This window comes from Desarmillaria tabescens (genome assembly GCF_030435595.1).
Source record: "Desarmillaria tabescens strain CCBAS 213 chromosome Unknown EV420scaffold_31, whole genome shotgun sequence".
In the NCBI taxonomy this organism is placed as follows: Eukaryota; Fungi; Basidiomycota; class Agaricomycetes; order Agaricales; family Physalacriaceae; genus Desarmillaria; species Desarmillaria tabescens.
In genome coordinates, this window is record NW_026848330.1 from 186,005 (window position 1) to 204,214 (window position 18,210).

The window sequence follows — 18,210 nt, forward strand, 5'->3', positions numbered from 1 at the left end:
GTTAACACTTCCTGGTGTTTCCCATTTCATGTATTTTGTCCGACATATAGGGATATCAGCGTCAGGAACATTGTAATGGACCACAGGCGCGTTATGCCTAAAGGCTACCATTTCGCTTTCAACATTAGCCATGACGACATAGAATGGGATCGACTTACTGAAATTCGTTGTCGTGCCGGGCCAGTCGACTACTACTATATCGATTTCGAATTTGCGGAATTCTTCCCTGATGGGATTCATAATGCCCTTGTCTCGGGAATCGTGGGTCAGCGCGTACCCGAGATGAAGGATTCGGATGACGTGCTCTATAACCCGTTCAAGGCAGATGTTTATCAGCTTGGGGTCGCCATGCTCGATATATTCGAAGTACGTTCCGTTATCTTCATCATGACACATGTTTTTGTGATACTGACAGCTAATATTAGGTGTATACTGGTTTAAACGACTTCAAGCCCCTACTACGGAAGATGGTTTCTGTCGATCCCGATAAGAGACCGACAGCGTCCGAGGCGCTTCGTGAATTTGAACATATAGTCTCATGAGCAGGCAAATCGTCTCTGACATGGAGGATATGGTCGAATGAAGTTTTCGCCCCACATGTCCCCTGGTTTTGGTTCCGTTTTCTATATTATGTATTTCCTCCTTGCCGATCCTATGTCTAGAGGCTATTTACTGTTTTTTTTTTTGGGTGGAGGTGAATATCCTTATTCTGTTATCTTGTAATTTATCTCTGAATTTTTTTGTCTTCTATGTCATACAATCTATTGTACGAGGAGTCTTATTTGGGAAATGACCAAAGTTGCCCTAGTTGATCAAAAGTGTACGCACAGTTGTTCGACACCCGGGATCAAGTACCCTAACATTTGTGCAAGGAACGCCGATATCCGTATTGAAACACGGCTTTTTCGTTAACGAGTCAGTACGGTACCGAGCCACTCTCACGCTCTTTCTGACTTATGACGGCTCCGCCTTCCTTCTTCTTTCCTTTGAGCTTTTGTGCTCTACACTCGCTCGCTGAAACATTTTGGGTCATGTTTTCCGTGTACTCCGAAGTTTGCGCTGTTCTCAGCGGGCCCTTTGTCCATTCAAAATCGTGTGGCTACCTCGGCTCATGGCTCTTACACCAATTTGATTGATTTCGATGCTTCTACGATATCTCCACTAAACATGCGATGAATCTCCGCTGGCTTTGATGTTATGTATGACGCTTCAGGTCTCTGGAAGAAGACTAGACTTGGAACCCCCATCCGTGGCTTTAGGCGTCACCCGCGCGGTCTTATTACTGGCCGTTTCAACTCCTGTCCCGAAGACTCGGTAGTGATTTACTGCATGTCGACTAATGACTTCTCCCCATGCGCTCCTGTTTCGCTGATGATCTAGGTTCCAAACCCTCACCCTGCCGCCAAGAAAAATGTTGCACATAACTCGGCCCAAGACCACTTTTGATACGCTTCTCTTGAGAAGAAAATCAATCCTTACATTAACTCCTCAACTGGAATATCGTACCGTGGAGTTCCACATTTGGTTAACTGGATGAAATACCGCGTCCTTGTTCTTGAACTTCTGCTTTATTCTTGCACAACGATCCAAATGCGCTCCTCGATAGACGCATGCGTTGAATCTAGAAGTTCGCAAGTGACAGATTATTTCACCACCCGCAGTATTCATCAAGTACGTCAGGAAGAAACAGCTTGTTACCGTTTGGCTGAAGAATGGAGATCCATATTGCAAAAGCAGCCACCTTCTCTGAGTCACTGCGGCACCGGAGTTGTTCACACGGTTCTTTGACTCGACACTGTGGCTTTACATCTGCCGCGCAACGCGTTTTTCCACAAAGATTCGTATTCTCCAATCTTCTGTGGGATTTGATTCGCGATGTCAATACTCTCAAGCTTGCTGTCGTCCATATTCTTTCCAAGACCTGCTTCAATCCTGATCTTGATCAGTGCTGTTATCTACATGGCTCGAATCGCTATTTCAACTGATGTTAGCGCTTCCCTGACATTGCCACTAGACACGAGGAGAATCCGGACATCAGGAGTGTCTATTCTCCGCCCGATTCTTTGATGTTTCACAAGAGAACCTCGATACGGTATAGCGATAGCATGCCCGCATGTTTTACTCAGGAGTTTGTAGTGCTTCCCTTCCCAGATCTCGATGTACTGCGCCGCTTGTTATCTTTGAGTTTGGCGTGTCTGATCCCACTGACATAAGGTCGGGAATTCTGTTCCCTAATCTATATGTACCGACGCGCGTTTGGGGTTTAACATTCTGTGACGCGTCGCGACGCGTGTCGTAATTTACTGTCGCCAAGATCGCCTGTGAGACCGAAGGGTCAGATTCGTATCACACTGTCAGAATAACAAGCGCCCATGTTACATACATGGAACAAGGGAAAATATCCCCTGTAAGGGTCGAGCCACGGGTAAGAATAGTATCATTCATGTCGCGGAGTTGTACTAGCGATTTAGACTAGAATAATATTTCCCATTGTTTGATAAATTTGTTTAGACCGTTCATGCTGTCATGAACTGACATACGGTGAGGAATCACTATTGCTGTGAGAACTTGACAAGTCATACTTCTACTAACAGGCAGGCGACCCTCGTTGGTACTCGCTAACATTTCCGTCGCGTCAAGATAGTGCGGAGATACGCAAAATTAGGTTTGATTGACAATCGAAAGATGGGATAGTTCCACACATATGATAGTAAGAAAATTACGATAGGCCCGAAAGAAACGCCTCCAGTAAGGTGGGGTACGAAGGACGTTTTAGTTTCATGAGGACCACTGGAAAAGACACCAATATTTGACCAGAAATTAATCAGGGGCTATCCCTGGATGTACAGAGCAAAAACGTCGCGCAAGAAGAACAATTATTGATACTACCTCTTTCCAGATGGTGGTATAAAGAACAGGCAACCATAATGGTGTTCCACGGAAAAACAAAGATTTAGCCTCGATTTTCCATGCATAAAACCTGGTCCCGATGTGCTAAATTGTGCCATAACGCGACGCATTAAGCATTGCAGATGCTGGAGGATGGTAAATGGAAAGCGAGAGAGCAAGACCACTGTCTAGGAAGGCTAGTGGTCGCTCACCAAACGTATAATGTTAGGCAAAGGTAGCGGGGTTCGAACCGTTGCGAGTGTGGAAAGAAGGAATGTAGCGGAGGTTGCGAGTACATCAATTCTGCGTCATCCAGGTGTCACCGGCTCCGAGACACCGCTGGTAAGCGAACAACGATCATTCTTGAGTCAACAAAAATTCTTCTATAAGATCAAGCGCCGCTCTTCTGATCATCGACCGTTTTTCTTCTTCGTTCTGTGCTGTCAGAAACGTCAGGTAGCCGCTATAGTCCGAGTCGACGCGTCTTTTGAACCACAGCAGACAACTTCAAGTTCTGCACTGTAAGTGTGTGCTTTTCTTTCAGGTGTTTCTTCCTTTGACGTCGATATTTTCTGTATTAGATGAGTGTCGCTCAGACAGACACTACAGCAGTTGCTCCCACGGAAATTCTCTCTAGGATCTTCTCCCTCTCCCTTGACACCGACGCCCCTGCCGAATCCCTTGACGTTAGGAAAGGCGCATGGTCATACGGAAGAGTCTGTCGTCGATGGAGGAGCTTGGTCCTATCTAATCCATTCCTTTGGGACCACTTCGCAGCGCAAATAGCTCAACCTATTACAGAATGGCCCCTCTCTAACGTCCCCAAAACCATAAGATACGGACCAAGTAGCATTGACATCGTAAAGGAGGATCGGATCCAGTATAAACGACAGTACAAAAAGTTTCTCAAGGATAGAACTACTCTGTCGTCCTCATCTGTACCCATCCTAACGGAGTATCTCAAACGTTCGGGAGGGGTACCCCTACACATCTCCCTTACAGTTGCGGAGAGTGTTGAACGCGCCGATCCGGATATCAAGGATGCATTCTTCGCACTCCTCCTATCACATGTCCCACGCTGGAAGACATTGCAGTATACTCTTCTCACTGAACCTGTTCGTGCTCTTATAAGCGAGGCTCTCATCCGAGAAACTCCCAGACTCATTCACTTCCAAGGAATCCCACCGTGTAGTTCTTCAGAAATACGTTTCTGCTATTACCCATTCTTCCGGCACTTCGCAGATACACTTGTATCGTTCGATATCACTCCAATGAGATTCTCTTCTCCCGACTCAAACCGTACTGTCACCACTATGTCTCGTCTTCGCACCCTGAAGGTTTTTTCAACCGATGCCCTGGATCAGCTCTTAGCTCCAGTGTTGGACGAGCTGGCCATCTCGTGTACCCATCACTCAGCAGCATGGTTAACGTCTTTCATAGAAAGATTGCAAATCTTCCACCGTTTGCAATCTCTCTCTCTACTGCTAGCCACCACGCCCGCTTGTGTCGACGTCATCAACAGCCTCACCGACCTATCTTCTCTCATCATAGAAGACATTACCGTTGGCTTGCCATTCCTTCGAGAGCTCTCCGTTGCCTGCCCAAAGCTGAAGACGTTGAAGATTTCGGAAGCGAAGGGAAGGCAAGGACCGCACGTCCATGTCAGCAAGGACTGCCTAGTCTTTCTTATTCAGCTCCTCGATGACCGGTTGGAAAACAGGACGCTGGAGAGCGTCTCAATTCAGCTGGGTAAGCCGTTATTCTTGGATAGGGATGAAGCTTCGAGGGGGCAAGTCGAGGCGTTGATTGCGAAAGAGGGTGTCGAAATGACTTTTAGAGAGTATTCAGTTTTGTCTAAGTTTGGATTGTAGTACGCTGATCTACGTTGTGTATATGAATGAATCAAGAGCTGGTACAGAATACGCGTCAGATGTATCTATTTGACTACTATGAGGAACCGAGGTATGACTCTTTACCAGCTTCAAAGCATGACTTTATTCCTCCAAGAATCGCAATGCGCATGATGCAGATGAGTCAAAGCAATTGATGAAAATTTCTAAATAATCCAATGAGTAAAATTTGAGTGTCGCGTATGGGCTCTGTGGTCAACGTTATTGATAGTGTCGTCTTCCAGCTGGCGATTAGAAAATCTGGCCCTATAAATACTGCCTTGCGAAAAAGCAAAACTGCAGATTTGTCTGGGCATGATCTGACCGCGGTATATAGAAATTAATAAAAGCCTGGTCCTTTCACAATTCGTCGCGAAGAAACACAGCCACCTCGATCATGATCGGCACCAAAGCGACGGTACGAACCAGTTCGTTTTCGAGGATTCCTACCATATCTGGGATGATATGCCGGCGGCGCTTTAAATTTAAAAATCGAATTGCCTACCCTATTAGTTCACTAACCATGTGATTTCTGAAACAGGGACTTGATTCGAGAGCCCCCAGTCCCCGTTGCCAGGCTAGTTATTACCAAAGCGCAACCCTCCCTCTCCTTCACCATGAAAGGGACATTTCATTGTTTCATTTTACGCTATTATAACCATTTTTTTGAGTGAAGACAGTTCTAGGTAAGTAGGTAGATACGGAAAACTCCAGAAAAAAAACGATGCTATGCTATGTTGAGATGGGGTTATTTATATGACTAATGGGACGAATTAGAAAGCTCCAAGAAAAACGAGTGTGAGTATACCAACCAGAATAGAGGACACCGGATTATTTACTTTACTTCTTCCCCAACGTCAGACTCCTCATACTCTCCTCCAGAATCGCCGTGACCGAGCACGCGTCCTTACGATTCTCCGACACCGACACCGGCGCTTTACTGCGCCCCACTTCTTTCCGAGGCTCGACGTCCACGTCCACGATCTTCACCACCGCCTTGCCTTCCAAGACCTTCCTCACCTTGTCCGCGTCAATCTTCCTAGAAGACGAGGTCTCGGACCCAGAGAAGGCATCCCAGAACGCCCCACCTAGACGCTTGAACAGCGTCTGTCCAGCGAGAGCAGCGACGAACGCCTGCTCCTGCTCCTTCATCGGCGGAGCAGGCGTAGGACTCCGCCCACCCTGGGACGAGGTCGAGTGCTTCCCTGACAACATCGTGCTTAGTGTCTTGCTCATCATCGGCGGAGACGAAGGCGGCGAGGGGAGGTTCGCCTTGTGCAATGTCTGGAAGTATTTGGGACCCATGAACGACGCGAGGCCATGGAGCGGGGTGGAATAGAGCGGTAACGAGGGGTTGGTGAACGGAGACGGCGAAAACAGTGGATTGTTCGGGGTCGGAGGCGAAGAAGGTGCCGATGATGGCGGCGACGGCGGGTACTGGGGTAGTTGTTGGGTCATTTGTTGTGAGGCCATCTTTGACCACAAGTGCATGCGGTACCTGTGTGAAAACGTACGTAAATAACTTGCAAGAAAAGTCGTGGAAAAATAATTACGCACATGTCGATATTCTTCATTGTGAAGAGGTTGTTGTCCGTGAATCCATCGAACCCGGGAGTGAGAGGCGTCTTGACGCGTTTCTCTGCGTTAAGCGCCGGATTGATGTTCTCAGATTTGCCCCATGCCGTCTCTGGAATGAGTACCGTGTGCACGGGCGTGATGCCGCCACCCATCCTCGATGCGCCACCCCAGAAGCTCCCAGAGCGAGGCGATGCAACATCTTTCTGCGTATTGGCAGTGATGAGGGACGGTGATGGCGATTGAGCATGGGAGACAGTCGCTGCAGGAGCAGGAGTTGGTATAGGACCAGGAGGTGGGAGGTTGAGCACAGGGATATCCTCCGTCGTCAGCTCCGTATTTGATCGTCCTTCTAGCAGAGCCTTCTTCAGAGCCGCAATCTCCTGGCGCAGCGCCACGTTTTCCGATTGAGTAGAGCCCAGCTCGTCCCTAATAGATTGTAACAGACGGTCCCGCTCCGCGATATCGAGCTCAAGGGTCGATATGTACTCTGCGCCATGTCAGTGGCGCCAACGACGAGTAAGAAAAGACGGCGTACCTTTCCTCCGAACACGGAAGTTTCGTGCACTGATCTTATTCCGGAGCTGGCGTTTTTCCTTGCTCGACATCTTGGCGAAGACCTCCGGGGGCGGGCGCCAGTCAGCAGGGAGGTCGTCATCATCGTCGATGTTTTCCTTCTCCTTGTGCACGACAACGGGAGCTGCAGCCGGTGTCGGTGCAGTTACGGACCTTTTGGAAACACCACCGTTGACTACAGTTCCTTTTCGCGACTTCCCGTGACCACCAGCCTTAAAGGGCGTAATAGTCAACGTGAGCTTCTCCTGCTTTGGCTCGGGCTGCGGTTCAGGCTGTACAGGCTTCTTCTCTTCCTTGAACATCTCTACTGGTTCCTCCGCAGACGTTGCCATCAGCTGTGGGTCGATGCCCATTGGTTCCGGCTGTTCCTCATACCTCGAGAGGAAATGGAACGGCGACGTCGACGACTGCCCATCAAGCTTCAGTTCGTCCTCGAGAAGGTTAAAAAGAGTGCTGCTCGTCGACGATGAGTCATACACGTCGGTAAATGACGGTGACGGCGGTGCCTGTGGCGGCGTCAACAGCGATGCTGACTGAGGTGATGAGGCGCTCGACGAGGACGACGGCGATTCACCCTCGATGCTGGGCCCGAAAAGATCTGTGTTGAGGTATTCCGAGAGGTCGGTTGTATTGTACTCGGCAAGTGAGAGGGATGGCGATAATGGAGCGTCGACGAGCATGGTGGAGGCGTGAAAGAAAGAAATGAAAACGCACCTGTTTGGGGGTGGCTGAGGCCCGGTGATGCCCAAAACGAGGTTCCAGCACCGCTGCCGTGTGCCGCGGCTTTTCCTCCGGCATCCCGGCTTCTACCTCGTTCTCTCAGTTTCTACCCCTCCCCCCTTTCGGCATCTCCTTTATTGTTTTCTTCCCTCCGTATTTTATTCTTTTCTCCAGCACTATCGTAGCATCATATGGGTTTCGAGAAATACCTCCTCTGCAACATCTCGACGGCCACATGGGCGATGAAATAGAAATTAATATTCGAATATGTATTTCGACTTGGCAGATGTCCGGTGGAGAAATAACTCCGTGGGGCATTTTATGATTGTTGGTGGTGTAGCACCGGATTCGACGTGGCACACTCTGAGTAAATCACAGCCGCTCTATCCCTTTGTAGGGTGAAATTCAGAACTGCCGCTGTACCTCAGGCAAGCCTGACGCTGGTAAAGTGAGTCTACTGTGGAAATAGAAGGATTTCTGAAAACTCTCGTCATTCATATTGACAAGCGGGGCCCGAATGAATCCTAGAAGGGCGAGAAATATTCTTTGGAGAGGTACCAATTCAATCTCCTCAATTGAGGCACCATCAGCAAAAATGCAAAGCGATTACAAATACATGCGAGAGGCTTGTAATCGCAATAATTACTTATAACATGTGTAATCGGTTATAATTGATTATCGTCGACGCGTACATTTTATAACCGTGTTGTACCCATATTATAAGCGGAATATAATCTCTACAAGAATGGTAGTTCTCGTATGACCTGATAGAATTATTATGATTGTATGTGAATACAACCTTCATATCAGGCCTCTGTAAGAGCCAATTAAGTGAATGATATGACTGTTACTCAAGCAATTAAATGGATCATATCATTCATTCAGCTAGTAAAGCATACAATGCAAAGCACGAAAGGATAAATTTATTGCAGCATAAGGTACACAAAATGACATCTAGTATGTATTAATCTCCCCGAAAGGTGCACAAACGAGCCATACGATCCTCCAGTCCTTCATGGCGCACCATTCCTTTGATAGAAAGCCCGCCTATCAAGCACCCAGTCAGTATGAGCATACTCAGATATAAATGTACGTACTCATTACACTCCCTCAGCAGGTTCTTGCGAGCATCAGCGGCTATAGATTTATCAATGCACTTGATAATGGTATCGTCACGGCAGAGGTATTAATGAGCGAGTGGCTACGGCGTCAAAATAAATCATTGCATCAAAAGTAGCCGGCAGTCTTGACTCACCCTGACTGCGGGAATGTCCTCCATCCCTAAACAGATATCGCAAGGGCACCAAAGAGTCCTAGATCATATAAATAATCTTGAAGCGCCAAGTCTGCAAGGAACTCACACGGGATTGTCGCACAACTTCCATAGCTGGGGGTAGAGAGGATGTCAGTGTGGTCGAGTTCTGAGGCAAATAGAGAAGAGTAGTCAGTGACAATAGAAGAGATAAATCTATGGTCCACATACTCGAAGAAATATTCAACCGCAACACCGTTCTCCCTGGCCATGAGCTAGAAGTGGATGAATAGAGGCACCTAGGACAGAAAGAACACCATCAGAAGGACTCGGATTGATTGGATAATTATCAAAGACTTTTTCGTGGAGTATCGATGCCTGAAGAACTGAGGAAGAACGATGGTAGTGGAAAGAACGAGAGAAAGGGAGTCGGAATTTGCATCAACAAAAGGTCAACATCACGTGCAATGACGCGATCCGGGAGCGCGGAACCTGAAACGGCGGAGTTTGAAAGGACTTGCGATTATTTCATGGCCCAGTCCGCGCTTTCCTGCCGCCATTCGATGATACCATGCCGTAGTTGCTTTCTGTCTGCTTGTACTAGCGATTCACTCATTGTAATTCTGGCCAAGACCTATGTACTAGTAAAACATCATTCACATTAACGTAATTCTTGCAACACTATCAAACCAATTTGGTCCCTACTAATGAATGCGGCACAAGGAAGGATGAACTTGAAGTATTACTGGAAATAAGCTGATGCACATTTACAATACCATGGTAAGAGTGTTGCAATTTGGTTGCAATCGAGCTGTATGCAGTTGTAAGATCCACAAGCGTTGCAGCGGATTATAATGCAATTACAAATTGATACGATTATGATATTGATTGTCAGCCGAATATCGGCACTGATAAGATATTCCAAGAATAGTAATGATTGCAATTGTTGGGGGATTTTGCTGATGACCGGGCCATTGACGACAGATATCTACAGGGTTACTAGTTAGATACCAATAAGAGTGTTCATCCATAGAAAGATAACGGCGATGATGATGGAAGAGAAGAAGCAAGTCAAACGCCTCCGAAAGTAACACCTACAAACCATCCTCTTTCGAGCAACCGGCCCGGTGCCTGCCAAATCCTAGCGAGAACCCCACTAAGCGCTCTCCCCGCACTGCGCGTACTTATTTTAAAGCCTTCGCTGGCATGTTCAATGCTCCTTTGGTTTTTTTTTCCCTGCTGGATTGCCCAATCAGCATCCGTTATTTCGAGACGCTAAAGATCTTGTTGTGGTTCTCCAACACTGGCTCTTCGTGCACTACTGATGGCTCCAGGGGACTCGACGTTCCACCGATACGAAGCTTACGGTATTACTTGCACAATACTGTACAAACAACCTCCATTTACTTGCTGCCCACTACTACGTTTGCTGATCCCTCGCACTGGTTATCTGTTTCAAGTACCTGGTCTATTATCTCTCTATCGTTTGACAAGCAATACAACAGAATAGCCGACTCGCAGAAATTTACAGAGTTGAAATACGATGTCCTCTACCACTACCGGTGGCGCAAAATTCAAGTTCACCGGAAACGTGCACTCGGCAGCCTCCGCCTCGTCCCTTCAACTTCAGCTATCATCAGCATACCTGCCCTCGCTCCCTTTGAAGATCCCCGCTCGCCTCCTGAACTCTTCTGGGTCAAGCACCAGCCGTACTTGCAAAACATAGGCTACATGCTGCTCCCTCGGTACCATTCAGACCGGCGCCCTTCATGGATAAAGAAAGACGGTACAAACTTGAAAGAAAAATACTCTTGGGCGAGTTTTGAGGACCAGCATTGTTCAGTGGTGAGATTTATATTACTTTCCGAAGAGACATGCTCTTATTTCTAGAATACATCAGTCATTTAGATGTAATTCGTATGGAGGACGGCGTCAAGGTTGCTCTCCGAAGCTCACAAGAGCTAGCCATGACAATGCACCTCTCCTTGCCCAAACTACGCTCTGATCCACGCAATCACACTGTTCCGGTTCTAGGAACGATACCGATACCTGGCGAGGAAACGGAACGAGTGTTCGTCGTCTTGCCTGTGCTTCGCTGGTTTCACACTCCTTACTTCCACTGTCGACGGGAGTTTGCTGATGCATTTAGAAAAATCTTAGAGGTAGGTTGCTATGTACCCTCATATTCGGGATGGATTATCTATGACTCAAAACAGGGTGTAGATTCACGCATGAACATAATGATCTCTCACGGATAAGTCGACTGGCGCTCTATAAGTAAAACAACGGTATTGAGTTCCCATTCTAGAGATGCGTGTACGCTGAACTTCCTTATGGATGCCACCAACCTTTACCCTAAAGGCTTTCACATGGCCTACCAGACCAGCATTGACGGAGTTCGACACACACTCCATGCACGACCACGTTGCCTTGTGGCTCCCGTCAAATACTATATCATCGATTTCGAAACTACGAGGCACTTTCCCGAGGGCAAAGATTCTGCACGGGCTATCAAGCTAAAGTGTCAGATCAAAACTTTGCCGGAATTTCTCGGCGCTCCTGCACCGTACAATCCCTTTCGCCTGGATGTCTATAACGTTAGCGCTACGTTTCTCGAGTTTTGTGAGGTAATTTAATGCTAAGTCTTCCTTCCTAAAATAACGTTTTTGTAAAGCAGTATGCTGGTCTGGACGAATTCAAGCCTCTCTGTCTTCAGATGATGGCCAAAGATCCTACCAAGCCACCGACCACGCCAGAGATGCTTGTGAAATTTGATGCATTCATTGGGTTGAATTATGAGATATGGATGCGTAGTCACATTTGGCTGGATTACTCCTGGCATAAGCCACCATCTCGATTCATTCAGTTTCTTTGGCCGAAATTTCCTTCTCTTTTACCGTACTTCTGATTCTGGGAGGATTTCTACATGCTATCCCATACACTTGCATGCATACGTCCTAGTTTTTATATAGCCTCAGCGCTGTATTCTTAGGTCGGAGTTCCCGCATTTTTTGGTACCCATTCAATCCGGCAAGTATTTTCAAGAGGAATCGGCACCAGAGGGATGGTTCTACAACAGGAGAGGACGCTAGCATGTCGAGTCCATTTTTCCGAAAGACCTGGAAAGAACTTGAAAGATGAAATAAGGCAAAAAGGCAAGCAGGAAGTAGTGTCCTCAGTGTGTCCTTGTTTCGCAGATGTTTGTGATTCTTGAGATCGGATGATTATGCATTCATGAACAGTTCATGAACCGTAATGTGTGGCAGGTCAAAGCTAAGTGCTAAGTACTTAGGCAACTTGGGCCAAAGCCAAGTTTGAAGTCAAGATTCGCCACGACAAGACAAGAAAAGTGCTTTGACTTTGGTGCCGACTCTGCCGACTCGGGGAATCACGTGGTCCTTGGCGGGTCATGGTTTCAATTTGAATTTCCGAGGCGAAAAAACTTCGGGATCAAACAACAATGGCGAGTCTGAAAATGACAATTACAAAACACTTGCAAAAGACAAGTACATCTTCCGTCCCATCCTTAAATATTTCGGATCTTCTGAATAACATAATTCTCGTAACGCAGAATGAGACACCTAGAATTCGCTTGGTGTAATTCGGGGCCCCGTGTGTTGTTCAGGAGGAAGCCAAGTAGAGACTGACCAGCAGTTAGGTCGTCTGGCAGCAAGATCCTTGTCTCTACTACAGAGTTTCCTTGCAACCTCGAACTCACACTTCTGCGTATATAGGATGATACTCCGGGACTTCGAGAGCCAGTTCGTCATTGAGATGCTATTAATGAACTGAGTTGTGTAGGCTTCTATAGCGGCACCCCTACCTTGACCACTAGCCTCTGAGCTATTCGAACGACAAATAACAGGCGTTGCTATAGCCAGTTTTTCCCAAGCGGTTATTTTCGACATTGGTACGAGCACCCTTCTCCTTATATGTCAGTGTTTTGCGCCGCCCTGCAAATTAGTATGTTGACTTTGTTCATTCAAAGAACTGTCTTCGCCCGCCACGCTTTTTGCCCTTTATATGGAAAAACACCAGCAACCAATTCATCCATAGTCCGAATCGTATAAAAGGCGAGGTAGAAGAATAATGCTATCCCAACCCTCTCGCATCTCTTTTCCCTCTCCAGCAAAGGCAGCATCGCCCCTCTCTCCCTCTATCAACTTTGAGTGAAATGCCTGCCGTGAGACAAAAGGTGCGTCTCTCGGTCCCCGTTATTGTCCCGTCGTTGATGTCAACTCGGATCTCGTCAGACAACTGGTGGCAAAGTGTAAGATATCCGCTCATTGATGTTCTGAGGATTATTCTAATACCGTTCTGTAGTTTTTACTGCCCCATTCACAAATGCAAATTTTCAGCGAAATCATCGTCGAACTTGAAGATTCACCTGAATCGACAGTACGTCTCTTCACATTTACATGTCTCCCACCTCCGACCTGACTGGGGCTTATAGCTATAATCTGAAACCCTACGTCTGTAAAGATAGACATGATTGTGGTTTTGCCAGTGCCGACCCAGCCGCCCTCCTTAAGCATCGCGTGGCGTTTCACCAATATGTTACGAAGTCTTGGCCAACAAACCAGAAGGCACAGAAAAGACCCGCTCCCTATTCCAAGCTTTCGTCGAGAGCCCGAGTCAAAATTGTGAAGCCACAAACCAAGAACGACATCGAATCTGTTTCGCAGGTGTTTCTCACTGCTACACCTCCTTCCACTGCCACCGTCGATCTCCAAGGATGTGGCGTTGTCGACGTCGATGCCTGTAGTAAAACCTTTGCCCATGCGTACAACCTCCGAAGCAACCCACACCCATACGCAAAGGAACTCCTACCGGCCCTTCGTTCTTGCCATCCACTCGAAGACCACACGACATCGCCAGTAGCTATGCCTTCCAACGCCCAGCCTTCGATTCCGACATTTCCTCCCGTCAACTTTCCTCAAGAAAATGTGCCACCTGCAGAACTATCCTCGCCGGAACCCAGTCCAATGCTTGAGCTGCTTCTGCGAACGATCGATTCTGTGGAATTCGACAACAGCATGACCGCGAATTTCGCTACGGATGGGGGAATATCCCCTGCAAGCCTGCCGCCCATCCATGTAGCCCCTCTGACTACGCAGTGGCGCGGAAATGCTAGCGCTTATGCTGAGAACGTCGTTTCATTTTCGCCTCAGCCCAAGACACGATTGACAGACTTCTCTACCTGCCAAAATGTCAGCGCACCCTCCGTCGACCTGGATGCAGCCCTCTCCACGTTCCTTGATTCGCTGGAGTTGGAGTCCGAATCCCCAGCATCGTACCAAGTCCCTTCCCCGAGCGTTCTCTCAGACTACTTCAACTCAGCATCGTACCAGTCCTCCGACTTTGGGGTATCAACCTTCGAATTTGAAGCCTAGTTTACAGGAACATTGGGTGTCTATTCCCTTCAGCGCTACGTTTCTCATCATTCTTTATCTTGCATTTTATCTATTGTTTCTCAGACTTGCATCATCACTGTAGCATTTTCAACCATCATCGTCAGGGGGTTACCTCTTGTTTTTATCCCTTCATTATTGTTAGACCGTTATGGGACTTTGTTTATCGTCCTTTTCAGCACCCTCGTTTACTTAGAATCTCTCCACCCACTATACACGCATTATTAAACATATCTGGACTCATTATAAACTAGTACATATTTACTTCCTTCAAATCCAATCTGTTTCGACGTTAATGATTTCGAATACTCTGAACTAGTAATGTGTATGGAATCTCGTAAAAAGAGCCAACATCCTGGGGTAACCGATCCACAACATCCTTCCAATCTCGCAGTGCATTTCGACCCTCGAAGCTGCATGCATCATAGTCGTTCTCAAGGAATTGTGTCATTAACGTCATGAGCTCCTTCATGTCATCAAATACTTCAGCAATGGGATTATAGCAGCCCAATTCTAACGCAACTGCAGAAGAGGATACGAACCCCTTCGTCATATTCCCATCAGAACTATAGTTCCATTTTGCGTAGCGTATCAAATTAGGAAGAACTCTGGGCACTGAACGTTAACCCTACAGTCAGTAGCCGTAAAATAATTCTGAGGAAGGCTGAACGCACCCAATGCCAACCGCAAATCGGCTGCCGCAGGATTCGACAAAATCTGAATCAAGGATTGTGACCAGGAGTAGATATCCTTATGAATAGCATCTCTGTTGCTAAGAAACGTGCTTGAGGAAAGGCATTCATTAACCCGATTTTGCAAGAGAAGTTCAACTTGGTCGAGAGTCTTCTCATCTGTCGTATGTACTGAAAGAAGCGCACATAGAATGTCGAAGTAGTTTCCGCCGGATGATGACCATGCCGTTGGAGCGAGCAGGGTGTCGACCAAGGCGTGTATGACAGCACTGATTTCCGAACATGTTAACCTCTCCTTCCACCACTGAGCACCCCCCGGAGTATATAAGTTATCGATGGGAATACCGAGCTGAGCCGCGTGCTTATAAACCAAACATCGTTTCTGCGAATATTGTGAGCCTCGTAATCGGACACTTGGGGAAGGAACACACGTCTGAGCTGCCGTACAGCATATACAGCATGAGGATATCGGAATGATCGTCAGAATCATAAGTATTCAGTGGAACGTCGTCAAATGCAGCTATAAGCGCCCTCATAGACGAGTGCATCTGCTGACGATTGTTCCAAATCTCCCAATTGGACTTGCCGCAGTATCGAAGTAGAGTGGGAGCCCAGAACTCCAGGATATTCCGGCTTTCAGAGGGCGGAAGGTCTGAAGACACTATGAATGCTTCCATCGCATCAAATAGTCTAAGCAATTGCTTATCGCTCATCAGGTCAGGCTCTTTGAGCTGAACCGCTATGAAGTGAGCAGTATTTATCGCTGCTGCAGCCAGCGAACGAAATGAAGCCCTTTCATCGGTAGTGGTTCTTCGCAACGTTTGACATGCTGCTTCGACTAATGAGGTCAGAAATTGGGATACTTCAAGTAAGATGACTGATTAGCTTGACCGGTGTCGTATATGTATAACCGCTTACCTTGAGTGGTCGTACTTTCATCAATGACAGGTGTTCCGGACCAAGGCAAGGTCATGGCGAAATCGATAGTATAAACGATACCTTCAGCAACGGACGTCGGGAAGCTCCCTTCATCTCTAGGTAGGCTGAATAGCCTGGTATCTGTTGACGATAGTAAATCGGCAAGCTTGGTCAGGCCGTTTAAGATTTCGTGCACATCGCTGAACTGGTACACGATTCCGAAATGCAAGGAGCAGAATGCGTCGACATGATTGGCATTATTTTTTGCGCTCCTGGTCGCCCAAGAATCGTCGGGAAAGGTCCATAGCAATAGTCTGTATGTTTCCTCGATCTCTCCGTCACCTATCCAAGTCCTCCAGACATCCGTATAAGTCTTCGATAGAATGGGCTCCCCCGATTCGGAAGGATCATCCAGGTAGATATCGCATAGCACCTCTGGTGCGGTTACGTCGCCGAGGGTTTTAGCGCATTTCCATACTGACTGTATGCTAGAAAAGTCCCAAGCGACGGCATGGTTGTGCACCCATAAAAGCGCGCGCGCGAGGTGCTCGGTTTTTCCTTCCAGATACTCTAGGGATATGTCTATCCATGTATATAGAAAGCGAGCCTTTCCTCGTGTAACGATGAAGCGGAAAATGGATACAATCCGATAGAAGCTCCAGGCTTGTATAGAACGGCACATAGAACTGGGGTCAAAGGAGGGCGCGATAGTGGTGGTGAGGAAGTAAATGGTCGTAAAACCTATCAGAGTGGTGATTATGCCGGCGATAATGGAATTGAGGGTCCAGAGAAGGATAAGGAGCCCGGCAAAAAACAGGAACAGTGCTATGATGAGAAGAAGGGGAGCATATGACATGCTATTTTCGATAAGTGGACTATTAAGGCTGTTGAAATGCAGCTGCCGCAGACCTACAGCCAAGCGAGGAGGAGGCACAAATCTCCCGTTCGTCCAAGAGTATTGGACGAGCCACTGCTTGACGAGTATGGCCATGAGAACCGCTGTCAATGCTAGAATCAGGCTGGAGAACCAAGCGAGATTGATGATGACGTTAGACCTCGAGGGGGTAAATGGAGTGTTCACGGAAGAAGAGTTCGATGGGTCCAATTGAGAGGATATTCGAGTTAAAAGAGCTTCGACAGGATCTTCACTAAGCCATTGGTATGATTCAATGAGAAAAGCGGTGACGACAGCAGAATAAAGACCAGCCTGTGATTCAAATATTGGCAACAAACATTGATATGGAGCAGTCAAATAACTCACGAAAATTAGAATGGTATTCATTTCTTCCGTCCACGTGGAGACGATCTTGGAATCGAATTCTGATATAGCGTTGTAGCACTTCTTCCAATGAGCGGACAAGTCCTCCTGCGTTGAAGGCAGTGTCTCCCTTTCCTGAGAAGAACAACTGGAGGTTCTTGTTTCCGATCCATTTGCGGAGGTGCGTGTAGCGACTTTGGGATCTTCAAATGCCGAGTCTAACTCGGACGAAGCCACAGAACCTGTCCTTTGCGAGCATTTCTCATTGGCACTGGACCGCGACGGCGAACATCCGGCACTGTTACTATGTTCGGATGCTGTGTCCATACCAACGAAAGTCACTTCTACGAAAGAGGGTGCGAGTTATCGTGACCAATCAAGCTCCAGTCATCCTCTTCGTCCTAGAAAGAAAATCAGTGGCGGTAAGGATAGATTAAACCCTAGAAACTAACCTACAGATGACTGTTGGAAGCGAAAACATGCCGTCATACAGACATTGCAATAAGGGACATGCCGACCCGGCCAAGACTCGGCAACACTTTTTACCCTGTAAGCTGTGAAGCGTGTGGTGATGGGAATAGCCTCCACGACCATACTTAACCGGCGTGCTGGCCAGTCCTTTTGATCAAAACGCTGCAACATGGGTCGTCCTGCTATGCCCTCTGCTGAAGATGGCTATCGCAGAAGAAAACCTCGCGTACGCATGCCGCCCAAGTCTTCGCCACCGTCCCGCCCATTACGAGGAGGTAATACTCCTGTTGATGTTGACAGGAAGAGCAGTAGTAGTGAAGGCAGGAAGAAAACCAAATCACGGAAGAATTAATGGAGCATGGTCAGCCTATCCATAGACTAAGCAATTTGTGTTTGGGGTAAAGCGGTGAGTCCTTACTTCACGGAGCAGCTCAACATTTTGATACTGAAGCTAAGAATAGCCTCTCAAATGCCTCTGGAAACGAGATCCCTCATCGCATCACCTCAGTTAGGGCTAGCCGCTGTTTACTCAGGTTAGAACATGCTATCCCCATGACAG

General features: G+C 47.4%; 7 protein-coding genes across 7 annotated transcripts; 4 read left to right on the forward strand and 3 right to left on the reverse strand.

Annotated features, from left to right (window-relative positions):
- Positions 1–9: 9 nt before the first annotated feature.
- EV420DRAFT_692685 (uncharacterized protein) lies at positions 10–896 on the forward strand. The gene is made up of 3 exons (XM_060483113.1): positions 10–366; positions 426–820; positions 873–896. The coding sequence occupies exons 1-2, from the start codon at positions 76–78 to the stop codon at positions 540–542; spliced, it is 408 nt and encodes a 135-aa protein (XP_060327948.1). The 5' UTR covers positions 10–75; the 3' UTR covers positions 543–820; positions 873–896.
- Positions 897–3,227: 2,331 nt separating this feature from the next.
- EV420DRAFT_1558928 (uncharacterized protein) lies at positions 3,228–4,699 on the forward strand (the record flags this gene model as incomplete). Its single annotated transcript, XM_060473760.1, has 2 exons — positions 3,228–3,343; positions 3,471–4,699. A coding segment is annotated over exon 2 (1,229 nt), but the record flags the coding sequence as incomplete, so codon positions are not given.
- Positions 4,700–5,248: 549 nt separating this feature from the next.
- Positions 5,249–7,724, reverse strand: EV420DRAFT_1558933 (uncharacterized protein). The gene is made up of 4 exons (XM_060473761.1): positions 6,892–7,724; positions 6,336–6,843; positions 5,591–6,276; positions 5,249–5,538 (listed from the first exon to the last, which is right to left on the reverse strand). Exons 1-3 carry the CDS (start codon positions 7,607–7,609, stop codon positions 5,619–5,621), a joined length of 1,884 nt encoding a protein of 627 aa, XP_060327950.1. The 5' UTR covers positions 7,610–7,724; the 3' UTR covers positions 5,249–5,538; positions 5,591–5,618.
- A 1,083-nt stretch (positions 7,725–8,807) lies between these two features.
- On the reverse strand, positions 8,808–9,418 carry EV420DRAFT_1558940 (uncharacterized protein). Its single transcript, XM_060473762.1, has 3 exons — positions 9,259–9,418; positions 9,011–9,200; positions 8,808–8,962 (listed from the first exon to the last, which is right to left on the reverse strand). The coding sequence occupies exons 2-3, from the start codon at positions 9,128–9,130 to the stop codon at positions 8,822–8,824; spliced, it is 261 nt and encodes an 86-aa protein (XP_060327951.1). The 5' UTR covers positions 9,131–9,200; positions 9,259–9,418; the 3' UTR covers positions 8,808–8,821.
- A 689-nt stretch (positions 9,419–10,107) lies between these two features.
- Positions 10,108–11,860, forward strand: EV420DRAFT_1311673 (uncharacterized protein; the record flags this gene model as incomplete). The annotated part of the gene is made up of 4 exons (XM_060468580.1): positions 10,108–10,720; positions 10,792–11,067; positions 11,161–11,528; positions 11,576–11,860. 4 exons carry the CDS (start codon positions 10,108–10,110, stop codon positions 11,807–11,809), a joined length of 1,491 nt encoding a protein of 496 aa, XP_060327952.1. The 3' UTR covers positions 11,810–11,860.
- Positions 11,861–13,075: 1,215 nt separating this feature from the next.
- On the forward strand, positions 13,076–14,294 carry EV420DRAFT_1749930 (uncharacterized protein; the record flags this gene model as incomplete). The annotated part of the gene is made up of 4 exons (XM_060480305.1): positions 13,076–13,096; positions 13,155–13,171; positions 13,225–13,299; positions 13,355–14,294. The coding sequence occupies 4 exons, from the start codon at positions 13,076–13,078 to the stop codon at positions 14,292–14,294; spliced, it is 1,053 nt and encodes a 350-aa protein (XP_060327953.1).
- EV420DRAFT_1558947 (uncharacterized protein) lies at positions 14,267–17,581 on the reverse strand. The gene is made up of 5 exons (XM_060473763.1): positions 17,184–17,581; positions 15,923–17,129; positions 15,436–15,866; positions 14,987–15,386; positions 14,267–14,927 (listed from the first exon to the last, which is right to left on the reverse strand). Exons 1-5 carry the CDS (start codon positions 17,505–17,507, stop codon positions 14,605–14,607), a joined length of 2,685 nt encoding a protein of 894 aa, XP_060327954.1. The 5' UTR covers positions 17,508–17,581; the 3' UTR covers positions 14,267–14,604.
- Positions 17,582–18,210: the final 629 nt, after the last annotated feature.